The 15,697-nt window shown below is 41.3% G+C and overlaps 1 protein-coding gene across 2 annotated transcripts; it reads right to left on the bottom strand.

Annotated features, from left to right (window-relative positions):
- Positions 1 to 2,462: 2,462 nt before the first annotated feature.
- thop1 (thimet oligopeptidase 1) lies at positions 2,463 to 15,390 on the bottom strand. 2 transcript variants are annotated; one of them, XM_076079121.1, is made up of 14 exons: positions 15,301 to 15,390; positions 13,484 to 13,690; positions 10,744 to 10,892; positions 9,758 to 9,865; positions 9,380 to 9,482; positions 9,142 to 9,299; positions 8,109 to 8,244; positions 7,299 to 7,441; positions 6,622 to 6,845; positions 5,922 to 6,123; positions 5,427 to 5,613; positions 5,183 to 5,311; positions 4,186 to 4,322; positions 2,463 to 2,765 (listed from the first exon to the last, which is right to left on the bottom strand). In XM_076079121.1, exons 1-14 carry the CDS (start codon positions 15,311 to 15,313, stop codon positions 2,604 to 2,606), a joined length of 2,058 nt encoding a protein of 685 aa, XP_075935236.1. In that variant the 5' UTR covers positions 15,314 to 15,390; the 3' UTR covers positions 2,463 to 2,603. The 2 variants fall into 2 exon arrangements, with proteins under 2 accessions (XP_075935236.1, XP_075935237.1); XM_076079122.1 differs by having other exon boundaries at positions 9,758 to 9,862.
- Between the last annotated feature and the right edge of the window lie 307 nt (positions 15,391 to 15,697).

Below are 15,697 nucleotides of genomic sequence, written 5' to 3'. Positions count from 1 at the left end.
TAACCATACAGATGTTTTATTTATTACTGTTGGCAAAAAATCTAAATGACTAATTATTATGCATTTAATAATTAGTGAATGTTATACATTTAACAGAAGCTCATGTCCTCTGTAGTGTTTAAGGCCTGTGTCCTTGTGTGAACTTTCTCTGACACTAGGTGTCTCAGCAAATGTTTAGTCTATTAAGAAGCAGTTGATTGCCGAAAGAACACTTCAGCTGTTTGTCCTGAATAAGAATGATAATAAACTTGTAGAAAGCGTCAATACTTACGCAGGGCTGATTTGCAACCATGATTTACGAGAAAGTGACCTTTGTACTAGAACGAATTGTTAAAGTGTCCAGATACGTAGACGCCTGTGTGAAAAGCAAAATGTGTGTGTGTTACCCTGTGCCAGCCCACTGCATGTTGTTTACATAGTATAAATATCAGAGACTCGGAGACAGATCAGAGACTCGGAGACAGATCTTCGAGCGGTCTTGATGTACATTCTGTATGTGAATCAACCCTGTCTCCTTCTTTGCAAAGAATAAATGTCCTGTGATTAATGATTTTTACACCAGTCTCGAATGAATTTTTCAAACAATTACTATTATAGATAAATATACCAGTATCGTATCGTATTTGTGGTATTGTATCAAATTCTGGTATCGTATCGTGTATCATGATATTTATGGCAGTTATCGTATCGAAGTCATAATTTTGGTATCGTGACAACCCTAGTTGGATGTTAGGCTAAATCCCAATGTCCCCCCTAAACCCTCAAACCCTGAACCCTCAAGGACTCACTGACGTCACCTGGTAAGTGGTTGAGTGTGAGAGACTGTGAGGGCTTGAAATGGTGTAAATAGGAATGGGACAGCACTTTGCTGCAACATATCACGTTACCATGAAAACAACAAACAATATGATGTATAATTGTGGGTATTTATTTTATACTTTGTACTCCCTGATTTGAACGTCTTCCAGGCTCTTTCCTCACAACATGAGGTCATTTCATATAATCTATTTACTCGTTTTGTCAAAACAGCTTCAATGACAAAATCAAATATTTGATGAATAAATAAATAAATATCTTCTGATTTCATGTTTATTTTTTGTTCCATTTTTAACCCTTAATGTTTCTGAGTAAATGTAATACTCCAGGCTGAACACACATGTGCCATCCTCTTTGTTTATCTTTTTTTTTATGTCTCCATGCGTCCACTGATTACCACGTGTTTAACGTCACATTGCAATGATTTGTGGGTAATTCCCTTAGGCAGCATACCATGCTGACTTACGGAAAGGGTTCATAAAGGGCTCAAAATGTCTGCAAGAGAGCCCTCAAACACTTGACGATTTGACAGTGAGACAGAACTAAACCCTCACGGACTTTGCGGGAGTGCGCCTCATAGTCCGTGAGTCCATAAGGGGGGACATTGGGATTTGGCCACAGTCTCATATCTAGCTGTTGGAGTGCACAGTCTACACAGTTGCCTTCACAGAATTGACCCTTCGCTATGTCCCGCCCCTCGAACACAGACTGGCCAATCGTGTGTGTGTGACTGTCTGAATTCTTGTTTATTTCCTGTGCGGTCTATACAGTCAGGTCCTGAACCTGTTGGTGCATTGAAGTCCCCACACAGAAGTGTCTGGGTGTGTGTAGGGATCTGTAGAAATCTTCTTAATGGCATGGTGCCTCTGGTGGAGGGCTGTATATTGCACACATATATAAATTGACCTTGCAAATGCCTGTGTTTATCATGGTTTTTGCCTTGTTTGACAGTTGTGAAAAACCCTGAATATTCTAAAAGAAATATTCTGAAAAAAAGAAGTAAAATCAACAAAAACATGGACGAAAAAAAAAAAAAAAAGCGAATCTGCTCAACCAAATGACAGGAGAGTTAATATCTTTACACTAACCTTGTTTTGTGTTAATGTGCATCTCTTTGATCACTCTAGTTGAGACATTGGTGTAGTGGAGGCGGGAGGGCCCCAAGACAATGCTTGGTTTGCAAATAGAGCATCAATTTGCCTATTTTCCCCTATTTAGGATTTATTTTAACCAAAACTTTAAATACAGTATATACACAATACCTTGAGTTAATCTTTAAAATTTCAGTAGTTTGGTGAATCATTTGGCCGCAGATAGGAATTATTATAATATGACGTATTGTGCACTTGTGACCTGATCTTTGAATACCTACCAGTTATGTTTGATTTGTTTTTTTTACTGAAGGTCTGAGGCTTCTGTTGAAAATGAATAACAGCAAACACTCACTGAGCAGCGACTCAGCGTCAGAAATACAAAGAACAATGGTGGCTTATGAATAGTATCCAATCATGGACATTTTACAGACTTTCATTGTAGCATGAAAGCAAAACCAGCGTCAGGTTTGGATGATTTTTGGGTGAGACACGAACGTTTAACTGTCACTAAATGTTTTCATGTAATATCACTGATTCAGACACAGAAGACAATTTCACCTCAAATCTTTTTTTATTTATGCTAATTTTTTCCTCTACGTCGGGCATCATTTTACGGGTTGTTTTTTTCTAGAAAACCTGAGTCCTTTGTCACTGCAGGAGGGGCGGGGTGGTGGAGACGGCTGCTGTAATTGGTCAGCAGGGACACGGCGTGCTAGCATCCTGCTCCACCGTCAGTCCTTTACTCAGCAGGAACGCTTCCTGTTTCGGTTCCCTCCCGAGGAACTTCCTCAGCATCTCGGAGGCGTCCTCGGAGCCGCCGGGTCCCAGGATGAACTTCCTGTAGTCCAGACCCACCTGGAGGACCAATCAGGAGACAGCGATTCACAGTCAGTCAAAATCTACTTTGAAGTGCCTCTGTATCTTTAGGCTAACAGTTTCCCCCTGCTTCTAGTCTTTGTGCTAAGCTAGGCTAAACACCGATATCCATCTGAAACATCTGAGAGGGTTTTCCTAAATATCTCATCAATAACCTGTATTGTTTATATATTGGCTTTTTTTGCACTCTTTCATTCTATGCACTGCCACTGCTGCACAATAAATACACTTTTATCTTATCCCAATAAACACTATAATAACAAAATCTACATTATAAATGTATGAATTCAAACATTTTGAAAAGATTATAACATATTAGGGAAAAAGGCTCCGCATGTAACGCAATAAGTTAGTTTCCACCAACATCTTGACAGTCTAAAAGGAGAAAACACTGAATGACAGAATGTTTTAGAGTCGTGTCATTACATACAAGAAATATTACGTTTTTCTGAACCACAACAGAAAACCAGTTTGTTTCTATGTTAACTTCTGTTGCGATGTCGGTGGAGAAGACAAAGTATCAGAGGAGATGGTGGATGAAGAAGCGTGGAGGAGAGAGAAATTAATCATCTCAAACCTGGATTATCATTCCAGTCTCACTCACAACATGTCAAACTGTTTGACATTTGGAGACGGTTTCTGAAAAGATCATTTTCCCCTCAGCTGTCCTGATTCCTGTTGTTCTAATACATGACTGTTAACGCTTTGATTTTATTAACACCGGCTGCTCTAACCAGACCTGTGATCAATAACTTCACGTCCACTGTGGTGGAAGAAGTACTCTGATATTATACCTCTGTTACACGTAAAAGTCCTGCATTCAAAATGTACTTGCATATTAAAGTTAAAGTACAAAAGTTAAAAAGTATTAGCATCAAAATATACTTAAACTACTAAAAGTAACTCATTATGCAGAGTAATAACAGTTTATTACTTTAATGTTGCAGCTGTTAAAGGTCAACTTCTTTACTTTATATCCTGCTGGCTAGTTTGTGAATTTACCCCTGCAGATCAATACATTTTTATCTTAACCTATCATAATAATAATCATTTATTTATTGATTATATGTTGCATTATATATTGGAATCTGCAAAGTAACTAAAGCTGTTAGAAACGTGTAGTGCTGTAAAATTTCCATCTGAGATGAAGTGGAGAAGAAGTATTAAGTAGTAGTAGAATATGGAAATACTCAAATAAAGTTCAAATACCTCAAAGTGTGTACTCGGGTACAATACTTGAGTAAATGTACTTAGTCGCTATCCAGCGCTGTCTATAGTTGCTTGTTATAATTCAGTCAGCTTCCATCAGTTTGTTTATGAGAAATCAGCTGATATTTTCCTACCCATCATACATTTCACCCGCTGATTATTCTCAACAATATTTTTCTTCTCAGCTGACCTTCGGGTTCATGATTCCTTCCTGTTTGAAGCGAGCGAAGAACATGTCCATGGAGAACACCTCGCTCCACAGGTAACCGTAGTACTGAGCATCGTAACCGCCGGCCAGGTGCCCGAAGGTCGCTGGCATGTTGGTTCCTGCAGAGAGGTCAAAGGTCAGGGAGATCAGAGGATGGAAACCAGGATGCAGTGAGGCTGACGTTTGGAGGCGTGGACTACAAAACGCTTTCATTTGCCCTCCAAAATTATTGTGTTTTTTTTTCCTGTAGAAACTGCTTCATCAGCAGGATTCATTTCCCACAGGTCACACAGCTGCTCCCCCAATACAATGGTAGGGGAAACATACTACCTTCATTTCTGCTGGAATATAAACTTTCTGATCAAAATGTCAGTGCAGCTTCACTGAACTGGTTGTAGTTATATTGTAGTTCTAAAGCGGGCCACTAGGTGGAATCCCTTTCTGTCTGATGAGATTGACTCCAGCCTGAAGGGCCACAAGCTTCGTGACTGTCACAAATAGACAGACGTGACTGTCACAAATAGTTCGCTGATAAAAGCACTATTTACATGTAGAAGGATTTTACAAAGATGAACAATTTGCTTTTAAATGCTTTAGAAACCAGACATCTTAAAAAAATATCAACATTTGAGTAAATATTTTGCAGGACATTAAACCTTTGTTTGTTTGTAATGCATTTAATTCTTGACTTATTTCTTTAATGGGCTTGTATAAAGGGAATAAAGTAGTCTTCTTGCTTCTTCGCAGTACATTGTGTTTGTACGCCCTCTGGCGTTTCAAAGAATAATGCAACGAACAGCACGTTGTGCTTCAGAGTAGAGCTGCTACCAAAAACAGCAATACTCATAATCATCAGTTGAGGAATGACATTGATATTTGGGAGCATCGTCACAATCACCAGAGAAAAAAGGAAGCCCGGCTGTGTGTTTGTTTGTTGAAGAAGAAGAATGTACAGTATGTAAAGCATTTCAAAAGTGACCTGATGAGGCAGGGATTCCCAGGACTTCCTGACAGAGGCGTCCGTACTCCTCCGCAGCGTCCAGTCCGTTCCTAGTGTGCAAAGCCTGATCCACTTTAGCCAGAACTATCTGCCTCAAGTTAAACAGACCTGCGGGAGAGTCACAGTCAACGTTAACCTCTAGTATCTCAACGTTAAACACAGCTATCGAGACTGAGCGGTGGTAGAACCGGTACGAAGGTACTACTTCCTGTGTGGTACCCACCGGTGTTGGCGAGGCGGGACTTGATGAGTTTGTCGAGCAGCTCCTCTGGGATGGCGTTGCCGGTCTTGTAGTGCTTGGACATTCTCTGCAGGGGCTCCCTCTCCCAGACCCAGTTCTCCAACATCTGAGACGGAGCCTCCACAAAGTCCCGCTCCACGTGAGTCCCGCTGAACATGGCGTAGTCCGCCTGCAAGCACACGCACACTCAGGAACCAGCTCACAGGAAGTGCACTGACTGCCGGATCGTTACACACTTTAATTGCACAATTTTGCTGCCACTAAAGCTGAGCTGAGGTGCTTAAGTAGGTTAGCGGGTCTGTCCTGATCTTTGTGCAGCGTTTTGTTCTCCACGTACAAAACTAAAATAGCATCTATTTGTAAAGAGGTCTTTCTACAAAATAAAAGCATGAAAGACCATTCAGTCATATAGAGTGGTCCTCTCAGACGGCCTGACTAGCAACAGTAACTACAAGTGAGGGGTTGACATTGTGGTACCTCGGCACAGAGCTGGTGCATGACGTGTCCGAACTCGTGGAAGTACGTCTCCACCTCGTCGTGCTGCAGGAGCGACGGGGCGTCGGCTGTCGGCTTGCTGAAGTTGGCCACCATGGCCGCCACCGACATCTGACGGGTGCCGTCGCGCAGCAGACAGCCAGGCTGCAGGCCGAAGCAGGCGGCGTGGCCGTACTTCCCCTCCCTACAGGGGGACAGGTGTGAGAGGAGACACTGAGGACAGCTGGACACACATCTACACATTTAGGAGGAGGAGGAGGAAAAAGCAGTGGAGGAGTAATAAGACAAAAAGGAGGAGAAGGAGTTGGACGAGGGAGGGAGGGAAATGGAGGAGGAGGGGGAAATAGCAGGAGGAGGAAAAAGACAAAGAGGGGCGAAGGAGGTGGACTAGAAGAAGAAGGAGGAAGGGAGGGAGGGGGAAGAAAGTAGGTTGGTGGAGAAAAGGAAGAGAAGGAGGAGGATGGTAGGAAGAAAGAGGTCAGAGGGGGAGAAGAGGAGGGAGTGGGAAGGGATTCGAGAGGCAGACCAGGAGGAAGGGAAGAAGAAAGAAGAGGAAGGAAGAAGAAGAAGAAGAAGAAGGAAGGAAGTGGTTAGAGGGGAAGTACAGGAAGAGGACACCTGGAGACCCGCATCTAAATATCCACCCTAAATAAATAGGAGCCGTGTGCCGCCCTGTCCTCACCTGGGGAAGAGGTCCAGGTAGAACTGGCCGACCACCTGACAACTGCTGCGGTCCTTCACACAATACAGAGTGACGTCCGGGTGCCACACGGAGGCTCCGTCCACCAGCTCGAAGGACAGACCCAGCAGCTCCTGGTAAATGTCCAACAGGCCCCGAGTCACCACCTCCATGGGGAAGTACTCCTTCAACAGGTTCTGATCCACTGCGTACTGAGTCTCCTCCACCTGAGAGGAGGAGGAGGAAGAGGGAGGAGGAAAAAGACAAAGGAAGGAGGAGCAGGAAGAAGAAAAGGAGGAGGAAAAAGACAAAGGTTAGGAGGGGAGGAGGACAAGGAAGATGGAGAAGATGAGGAGGAAATGAATTGATTAATTTCAAAGATATATAATAATTTAATTAAATAACTAAATATTTTTCTTTGTCCTTCAAACTTATACAATTAGAATCTTTATAAAAAAAAATGAAATTACATCAGTACAAACTAACTTAACATATTGGGGCCAAGTTGGAAATAAGAGTGCTGTGTTCTGTAGATCTATAAATATCAATCAAAAATCATTTAATAGAGTTTAGCGTTAATTTGTCTTTTTGGAGGAGGACCTCTTCGTCGCTGCAGCTCCATCTCGTCTTACTTCACAATAGCTGATTTCTGTGAACGTCCCTGTAGCAGCAGCTCTTACCTGGGTCATGAAGTAGCGGGTGTCCCAGGCGTGCAGCTCTCCGTTGAAGGGCAGACTCCTCTTCTGGCACTCCTTCTCCTTCAGCTTGAGGATAACCGAGCGCTCTTCATCGCCCAGAGGCTTCAGCTTACGAGCCAGCTCCTCTGAAACGACACAACCGAGTCAGAGAGGAGTTTTCTTCTGCAGCATCACAGAATCACAGAGCACACCGACTAAGCCCACGTGTCTAAATCTCATGACTGTATAAAGAGGAAGATTTTCTTTGTTTGAACCGTCCACTCAGCATTGGACTCTTTTTCCCCCAGATGCGCTTCATGTAGTCTCAAGTTTTTAGCCGTTGGTTCTTTGTCGGTGGCTCTGACTTTGGCTTTTTTACTTCCTACAAACATTATTCTTACCAAACATCTGTCACTTCCCATCACAGAATTTACAGTAGCACTTTACAAACCTTTTCCCAAAACACAGATGTACGTCAAATGATCCAATTTCTCTTCGACATTTCTGACGTCTTTGTACCCGTTTACTTTTCATCTTCAGTGTAACAAAAGAAACAGAAATCGGATATTGAATTGAGAACTGCGCCCATGTCTGAGCTCAGTGGGTGTTCGGCAAATCATCATCTGAAACTTCCATATTCTTATTCCCCCATTTATCTTATAGTTGAGTGCGTCTCATTAATGTTTAATCCTTGATACGATGCTGAATTAATTATTTGCATTACCTCCCTGAAGCGCCTTGTTTCCACACACACGTTTCTCTGCAGTTATCGGAGCATGCAGGTGTAACTTCAGAGGCCGTAAAGACACTCACCCAGGAAGCCCGCCACCTTCTTCCCAGACTTGGCCATGTTCATCTCCAGGACGAAGTCGGCGTGTGTGGTGAAGCCCAGCATGGAGCTTTTCTGAGCCCGGAGCTCCACCAGCTCCTTCAGGATGGCCGAGTTCTCCTGAAAGCACACGCGGGGGGGAGGGGAAGCCCTTTTTAATGGACAGTTCTAATTTACTGCTCGGGTTTGTCCACCTGTCAGACTCAGTGATGTCACCGCGTTACCAGGTGAACTTGTTGAGTACAATGTTGTTACAACTGATGGTGGACAAAACTACCAAAATATGTTGTTGTAAACTGGAATGAGTTTAACAACTATTTTCATTAGATTGTTTCAAATAGAGAAACTTGCCCCTCTGTAGTTTCCCAGATCAGAATGAGACGTCTTCAAACTGCTTTTTGTGTTCGACGATGAGAAATAGCAGCCGAGTTTCTCACATTTCAGAATCTGAAATTGACTATTTATAGAGTTGTCGTTTAATTTTCTAATTCAAAGGTTAATTTATTGTCATTGTACAACACATGGTTGCGCAACGAAATGCAGCTGTAGTCTCTTTATTCTACACAAGAAAAACAAGAAAAAGCAGTCATAATTTTGTGAGAAAGACGATTCTCATTTGTTCAGAAAATGCATAAACATGTAATCTATAAAACCCTCACCAAGTAGTTTAAATTCCCCTCTTTCACGACATACCAACATCAGACACAGCATGAAGTTACCAATGACGGCGATTAAAGTATAGAAGCAAACACTTTTAAAAAGGATATATTTTGAAGTTTTTCTTTAAATTCACATGTTTATCCTCCGAGTCTTCACTGTGAAAATAAATCCAAACACTGTCCTATAAATAACTCAAACTCTTCTGGTGATCAGCTCTGCTCTAAAGGCAAACTAACTCCGCTCAGATCATCATGATGTGGGACGTGAAACCTGCACTAACCGCCTCTCACATTATCTGAACATTTAGCGCTCTTAGAGTGGAGCTGGTGACGGACGTCTGTTTACTTCCTGTCTCACCTCCTTGCAGCGGGAGTTGAAGGCCTCCTCCAGCTTCTGGCGGGTCTCTGGGACGAAGCATTTCTTCATGGTGGGGAAGTAATGAGGATACTTCAGGGTGACCTTCAGCGTCTCTCCGTCCTTCTCCAGGGAGCTCAGGAAGTCCTCGGGGAGGCCGCCTGAAAGCCAAACCACCACATGTGTTAACACACGGAGAGAGGGAGACCGGGTGGGACGGTCCGAGGGGTTCGGGACTCACCCAGCTCGTCTCTGGTGAAGGACAGACTGGTCGTGTCCTCGTTCAGGTTCTTGTTGAAGTCGATGCTCAGGTTGCTCAGCTTCTTCTTGATGGTCTTGATCTCCTGTTACAGCAGAGTCAAATACTTAGATCTGATACTACATGGAGAGTTTAAAAACACACCATATCATAAAAGAAATATGACATGTACAGTGATTTTATCCATAGAGCCCACTCCTATCTGAAAACACTTCATCTGACTCTGTGATTTCTCTTAACCGTCAATTTTCAAAAAATATCCCCCCAAAAGTGTCAATAACAACATCAAACAAAGAGAATTGTTTCTCAGTGAAGTCTCCCAGCATGCATAAAGAGTGATAATAAGGAAGCATCAGCCACCTCTTGTGTCTCTTTGGGCAGGTGGAGGCCGTTCCTCTTCCCCAGCTTCATCAGTCGCTCCATGTAACGCTTGGACTCTGCAGTGAGGCAGCCGCCATCCACCTTCTTCTGTAGACGCAAAAACAAAAGAAGAAAAAGACACGATAACAGGAAACCTTCGGAAAGCAAGAGAAGAATTGAAATGGGTCCAAATGTCATCAGAGAGGCTGCAGATCCTGGATTTAAAAGGAAATGGGAGGTACCACCGCTGGTGTCTGCTTTTTCTACATCAAGATTATCCAAACTATTCAGGCTCACCAGCCCCGGATGGGATCAGGACCTGCCACGCCACGTTTGGTTCAAACGCGTACCTAAGATTCAGTATTATGTTGAATGTCATCACATTTGGTGTAGCGTATATATCCAGTGTTACAACTGTGGTCGTATATCGCTGCAGATGTGTTTCTTTCCATCAGTGTGAAAGCGTTCGTGTGTGTGTAAATAGGTGTGTGCCGGGAGAAAGAGACGATTGGTTGGCCAGCTACGGGCTCCAGCAGGTGATTGGCTCCCTTCGGATGAACGCCGGCTATGTGAGGAACCAAGAACACTCATTTCCCTCGTCTCCCAATCAGCCAAACCACCTTCATCACATGTACTCTTTGTCACGCTGATTTCTGGAGGTAGTGGGGATGAGCTGTCATGTATTTATTTTTTTTCCTGTGAGAGTGGTTACTTATTATTTGGTTTGTTTGAGATCATTAGGTTATATTTGTTTTCCTCCCGCTTAGATATTTGTCTTGGCCTTTGCCCACCCTAAATCAAGCTCCATGTGGGTTTCATCTCAAACTGTGAATAAATTCAGCCGTCACCATATTCTGCAATCTGCCTCAGAGGCTGCTGGGAGCTTTGGAAAACGGGACTAGTTCACGTTGCGTCTCGGCCACCTCGAGACGAGGCGCAACACCAGTTTGTTTTTTCCTCCGGTATTGTTCAAAATGTCAGCTCACCTCCAGGGCGACGATCCTCAGGTAGACGTCCTCCCTCATGCTCATCTCCACGTCGAACTCCGACAGACGCTTGTCGGCATCGGTGCTCGCCGTTCGGACCTCCTTACTGGAAGAGACGTGCTGCGGGAAGTCCAACATGTTCCTCTGGACTGAGATGGGTGAGGTGAGAGACAACAGTCACTTTAGTGGATTTCCTGCACATTTTACAGGATCTATTACGATTTCATTCTTCATCAATGGACTGATCATTTCACATCTTTGATTTACTCTTTAAAACGTTAACCATTCCCATCACAGTAACCAGGTCCAAAGTGATGTCTGCTTTAAATGCTAATTTATTCTGATAAACGGCCACACAACAAAATATTGGATTCAAAATTTTACAAGCAAAGTTTCTCCACTTCATCGAAGTTGTGAGCGATTCATTTTTATTCTTCATCGACAAATAACTAAAAGGAATTAAATATTATTAGTTTCAGTATCTCGAAATTTTTAGTCAAGCTTAGTTAATACTCGCGGCCTGTGCTCGACGTGCACCTGATTCTGGAACTCGCGCGATCAGAGCTTTTCAGACAAACCTGTTGACTGATAAAGCCGAACAATTTGTTTTTGGATGCTTTCAAATATTTGATTTGAGTAAATATTTTACAGGATATTCAACCTTTGTTTCTCTATACTGCATTTCATTCTTGACTTCTTTCTCTACAGGGCTTGTACAAAGACAGTAAAGTAGCCCATGAATATGAGATATGAGTTTACACATAATGACAACTCCTCAGTTCCTCTCAGTATCTAGTAACTTTGTCTCAGCATCTCAATGTTTTATGTATCTTGTCATTTCAATTCAGCGTTTGACTTAATAAATGTCTTAATTTTGCAAAAGTATTCTCTCAATTTAGACTTTTATTATTTTTTACTTTCATTTTTTTTTCAGGTTGAAATAGGCAACCATGAAAATGTAACCAGCTGCTACTTTCCCTGTGACTTGTTCTCGTTAATTCATCATGAAACTCTTTTGTATGAAGTGAAGATAACATGAGGGAGCAGGAGTAGTTTCAGTGTTCCCTCCTGCAGCAGCAGCAGCAGCATGCTGGAGGTGTTTTCAGGTTTTCAGCTGCCTCCACACAAAAGTCTCAGTCTCTATTGTCGCAGCGGCGGCTGGTTCAGCTGCTTTCTCTGCAAATTGCTGACGAGCCTTTACCATCACACACCGATTCTGCCGACTCAGAGCTTCGGTGCAGAGATCACAATGGACGACCGGCCCCCCGACTGTGCGCTCAGGTTTGTGCTGTGTTCGTGACCGCTTTACATTCAGGTTCATCGCGTGTCGACGGCACGAGCCGCAGAAATATCTGAATAAATGATAACTGTTTTAAATCTCTGCTAGCCAGTGACGTTAATGTTGCCGGTATAAAGACATATTTAACTATAACTCTGATCTTCTATATTTCTCTTCATGTTCAGACTCAAACCAACAAAGAATGTATCTACTGACAAGTATTGTGTGTGTGTGTGTGTGTGTGTAGCAAAGCCTGATATAAATTCGTCGTCTGTCATAAAGCTCCATTATAGTCCGTCATCACCAGGAACAGACACACTGTCGTTTATTTTAGTCCCACACACACCGTTCTGCTGCCACAAATAGTCACCAGATGTGGATTAATCCGCCGCTGAAAATAGTCCCCAATAAATACACTATTAGCTCCAGATTGTTTGATAAAAACTACAGTGACCAGCTGTTTTTTGATTATCCCTGGCTGGAGGGTCAGAGTGGATGAATCTGAAAACACCGACCTCATATTGAACATGTTCAAGGACAAAAACGATCAACTGAAAAGAGGAGATTTAGCCGTTTCCTGCTGTTTAACTTATTGTGATCATTTCACACGTAAACAGCGTTTTCAAAATTAGCAAACTTTAGTCATTTAATTATTGTCAACTTCAGTCACTGAACACCAACCACAGCTTAGTTTTCTGTGACACATTTTGATCTTTGTTGTATTATTCTATTATTATAAATTACCTTGTTGCGTTCAACAACACTCCAACATCTGAGGTATAAGATTTGTCTGAAACATTTCGGATGCCTCAAATGTACATTGCCTCTATGTTTGTTTATCTTCTGAATTACATTTAAGAAAAACAGCAGCAGATAATGAAGTCTCAGATATCAGAGGGTCTTTGAACACACCGCCAAGACCAGTCGCTGCTCCTAACTGCACTGTCACAGTAAAACAATGTGAATTTACATAAAATAAACTTAACATGGACTGTGAGGGATTCTCTCTCACATCTGCAAGTTCTAAATGTAAAATAATGTGCACAACTTGTAGTTCATGTTAGCTTATAGTGTGTATATATATATTTTATAAGGAAGTATTGTTATGTCAGCGGTGCAAGTATATGTGATAGCTCTCAACTTTGAAATAACATTTCAGAAGTTTTTATTTATTTATTTACTTTTATATTATATTTTTTGTTATTATTGTTATTATACCTTGTATGTTCATGTATGTGTGCAGAGGTTTTAATGTACCGTACAATATAACTATAAGACCATAAATACAGAAAATGAAGATATGTATAGTAACCAGTTGGTTTCACTTGTGTCTGACACCGTATATCTATTGAAAAACTCAAAATAACTTTCATTTCCTGGCGATGAAAAAACAATGATCATCATCAGAACCCATGAGCGACAGCGTCAGAAGAGAAAGGCTGCCGATTGGTGGACACTGACCGGTGTACTCGACCTCTACGCCAGCGAGGGCCTTCAGCGTGTTCTCGAAGGTGACGCTGTCGAGGTCCAGCGCTCCGACGGCGTCGTACACCGTCTTGGTGCTGGCGATGAGCTCGTCGGAGAGCTGCTGGATCTGCTCGGGGTTCAGGTCCCAACGTAGCCGGTTCTCTGCGCAGACCGGCACCACGCTGGCAAACACCACCTCACCTGGGACAGGAAACAAAAGGACAGGTCAGTGATGGAAGAACTAGTCAGATTTACAATTCTTTATTATTACTATTATATATTGTATCATTACATTATTATTACTCATGCCTTAATGTAAAAGCAGGATGGTACTGCTGTGTTCATTTATAGTGCAGCTCATTTTGAATTTTATGTCGAATGCAATTGATACTAACAAGTAAAACTTTATTTAGTAAAATAAATAAAGTATTACCAGCTAAATGTACTTCAGGTATCATTATTAAAAGTACTCTTCGGAGAGAATGTTTCACAGTGTTTACTTATGATGTATATCATTGGAATATTATTTCAGATTAACACATAGGCAGCATGTTTATGTCACAGTTGGTTTAGGTGAGAATCATTTTAATTATTTTATATACTGTTGGGTACTTTAATCTACGACAATTTAGAAATGTAATTTTCCCCGAATGATTATTTTCAGGGAGTAAATGAAGCATGAATTTTACTGCATTCCCTCCAACAGTTAGAAGACACTGATGAATTATATCTACATCCCTGAATCAGTGTTATAAATTAGCATGTGTGTGTGTTGCTCTACACACTGTATCTCCACCCATTCCTGATCAGTTTAACACATTCCTACATCTTCAGATATTGTACACATCTCAAGAACAGAATATCACGTGGCTCTGTGCTCATTTCATTTACATACTGGAGTCATCACACAAATGTTATCAAAAATATCTGTTAATTTAAATGTTACTCATCAAAATGCAAACACTTTTCATTCTGATTTACATGTTAAGTTATCACAATAGACACCAATATTATTATCTATTACAGATATATTGTACATATTTTTTACTTCCTATTTTTATTGTTATTATTTAATTTTTATTGTATCTATGTTATGCAACAGAACACCAAGAAAAATGCCTTGTATGTGAAAACCGACTTTGGCACTTATTTCTGAATTCCACTTTACACCAGCTCCCTGCTAATCCTAGTCTGCCTTTACACCAAAAACGATAATAAAAATGTATGAAGCAGCCGCGAAAAGATGTTGTTTGGTGGATTATTTTAGTAGTATTCTGAATTCATAAGCATAATATGTCAATTGGGATAAGGTATTATGTTTTGTTAAATAATGTGATGTATTTAGCAACAGACGGCCTGAACTTTAAACTCACAGGTTTTTAAATGGAGTTTGGGGCATTGCTTATTGCAAATATTTAGGATCTGCAATCTACGCTGATAGTCTGAAATTGCTCAACAGTTAGATAGCTCAGTGAATAAGCAGAGTGAGCTAACATGCTAACGTTACACAAACAAGAGAGACAATCAATGCAGAACTGCACCATTACAACTCAAGGCGTTTATTTTGGTAACTTTATACTAAACTGAAAGCTAAATTAATGCTGCTAGTGATTTTTAATCAATTGACTGGTACAGCACAGCAGCTACGCTAGCTAACGGTAGCGCTAAAACTAGCTCAGACAGATTCAGTGATCAAAGCTAAATAAATCTAAACGATCACAGAGACAGTCAGAGAACAAACATGGCGGCCATAGGGACGCTTTTACAATAAAAAGATTCAGTCACATTAAAAACATCAGCACATTACTCACCTGTCGGCCCCATATTTCAGGTATTGAATGAAGGTTTGCTAGGTCCGTATGGTTAACTGTCAGGCAGCTGTGTGCAGGACGATATGGCCGCTACAGAAGAAGTAAACTTCTGGTCACACGTTTCAAAATAAAAACCAACACGAGGAGCATTTCTCGCAGCAAAACTAATACCACCAAACCAATTTTAAAGCGGATATTTTTATTATATTTTATCACACAGTATGTATAGTATTATATGAAGTGGTGGAATACGTGTTCATATTTTTTACTTCAGTTAAAGTAATATATAATTGTGTGTATATATATATATATATATATATATATATATATATATATATATATATATATATATATATATATATCAATACACAATAATTACCCATATAAGTAGTTGTGT

The sequence above is a fragment of the Anarhichas minor genome, unplaced genomic scaffold, assembly GCF_050575085.1.
Source record: "Anarhichas minor isolate MPS153535 unplaced genomic scaffold, ASM5057508v1 ptg000071l, whole genome shotgun sequence".
NCBI lineage: Eukaryota > Metazoa > Chordata > Actinopteri > Perciformes > Anarhichadidae > Anarhichas > Anarhichas minor.
The sequence above is the reverse complement of the archived record's forward strand: the minus strand, read 5'-3'. Positions and strand labels throughout refer to the sequence as shown.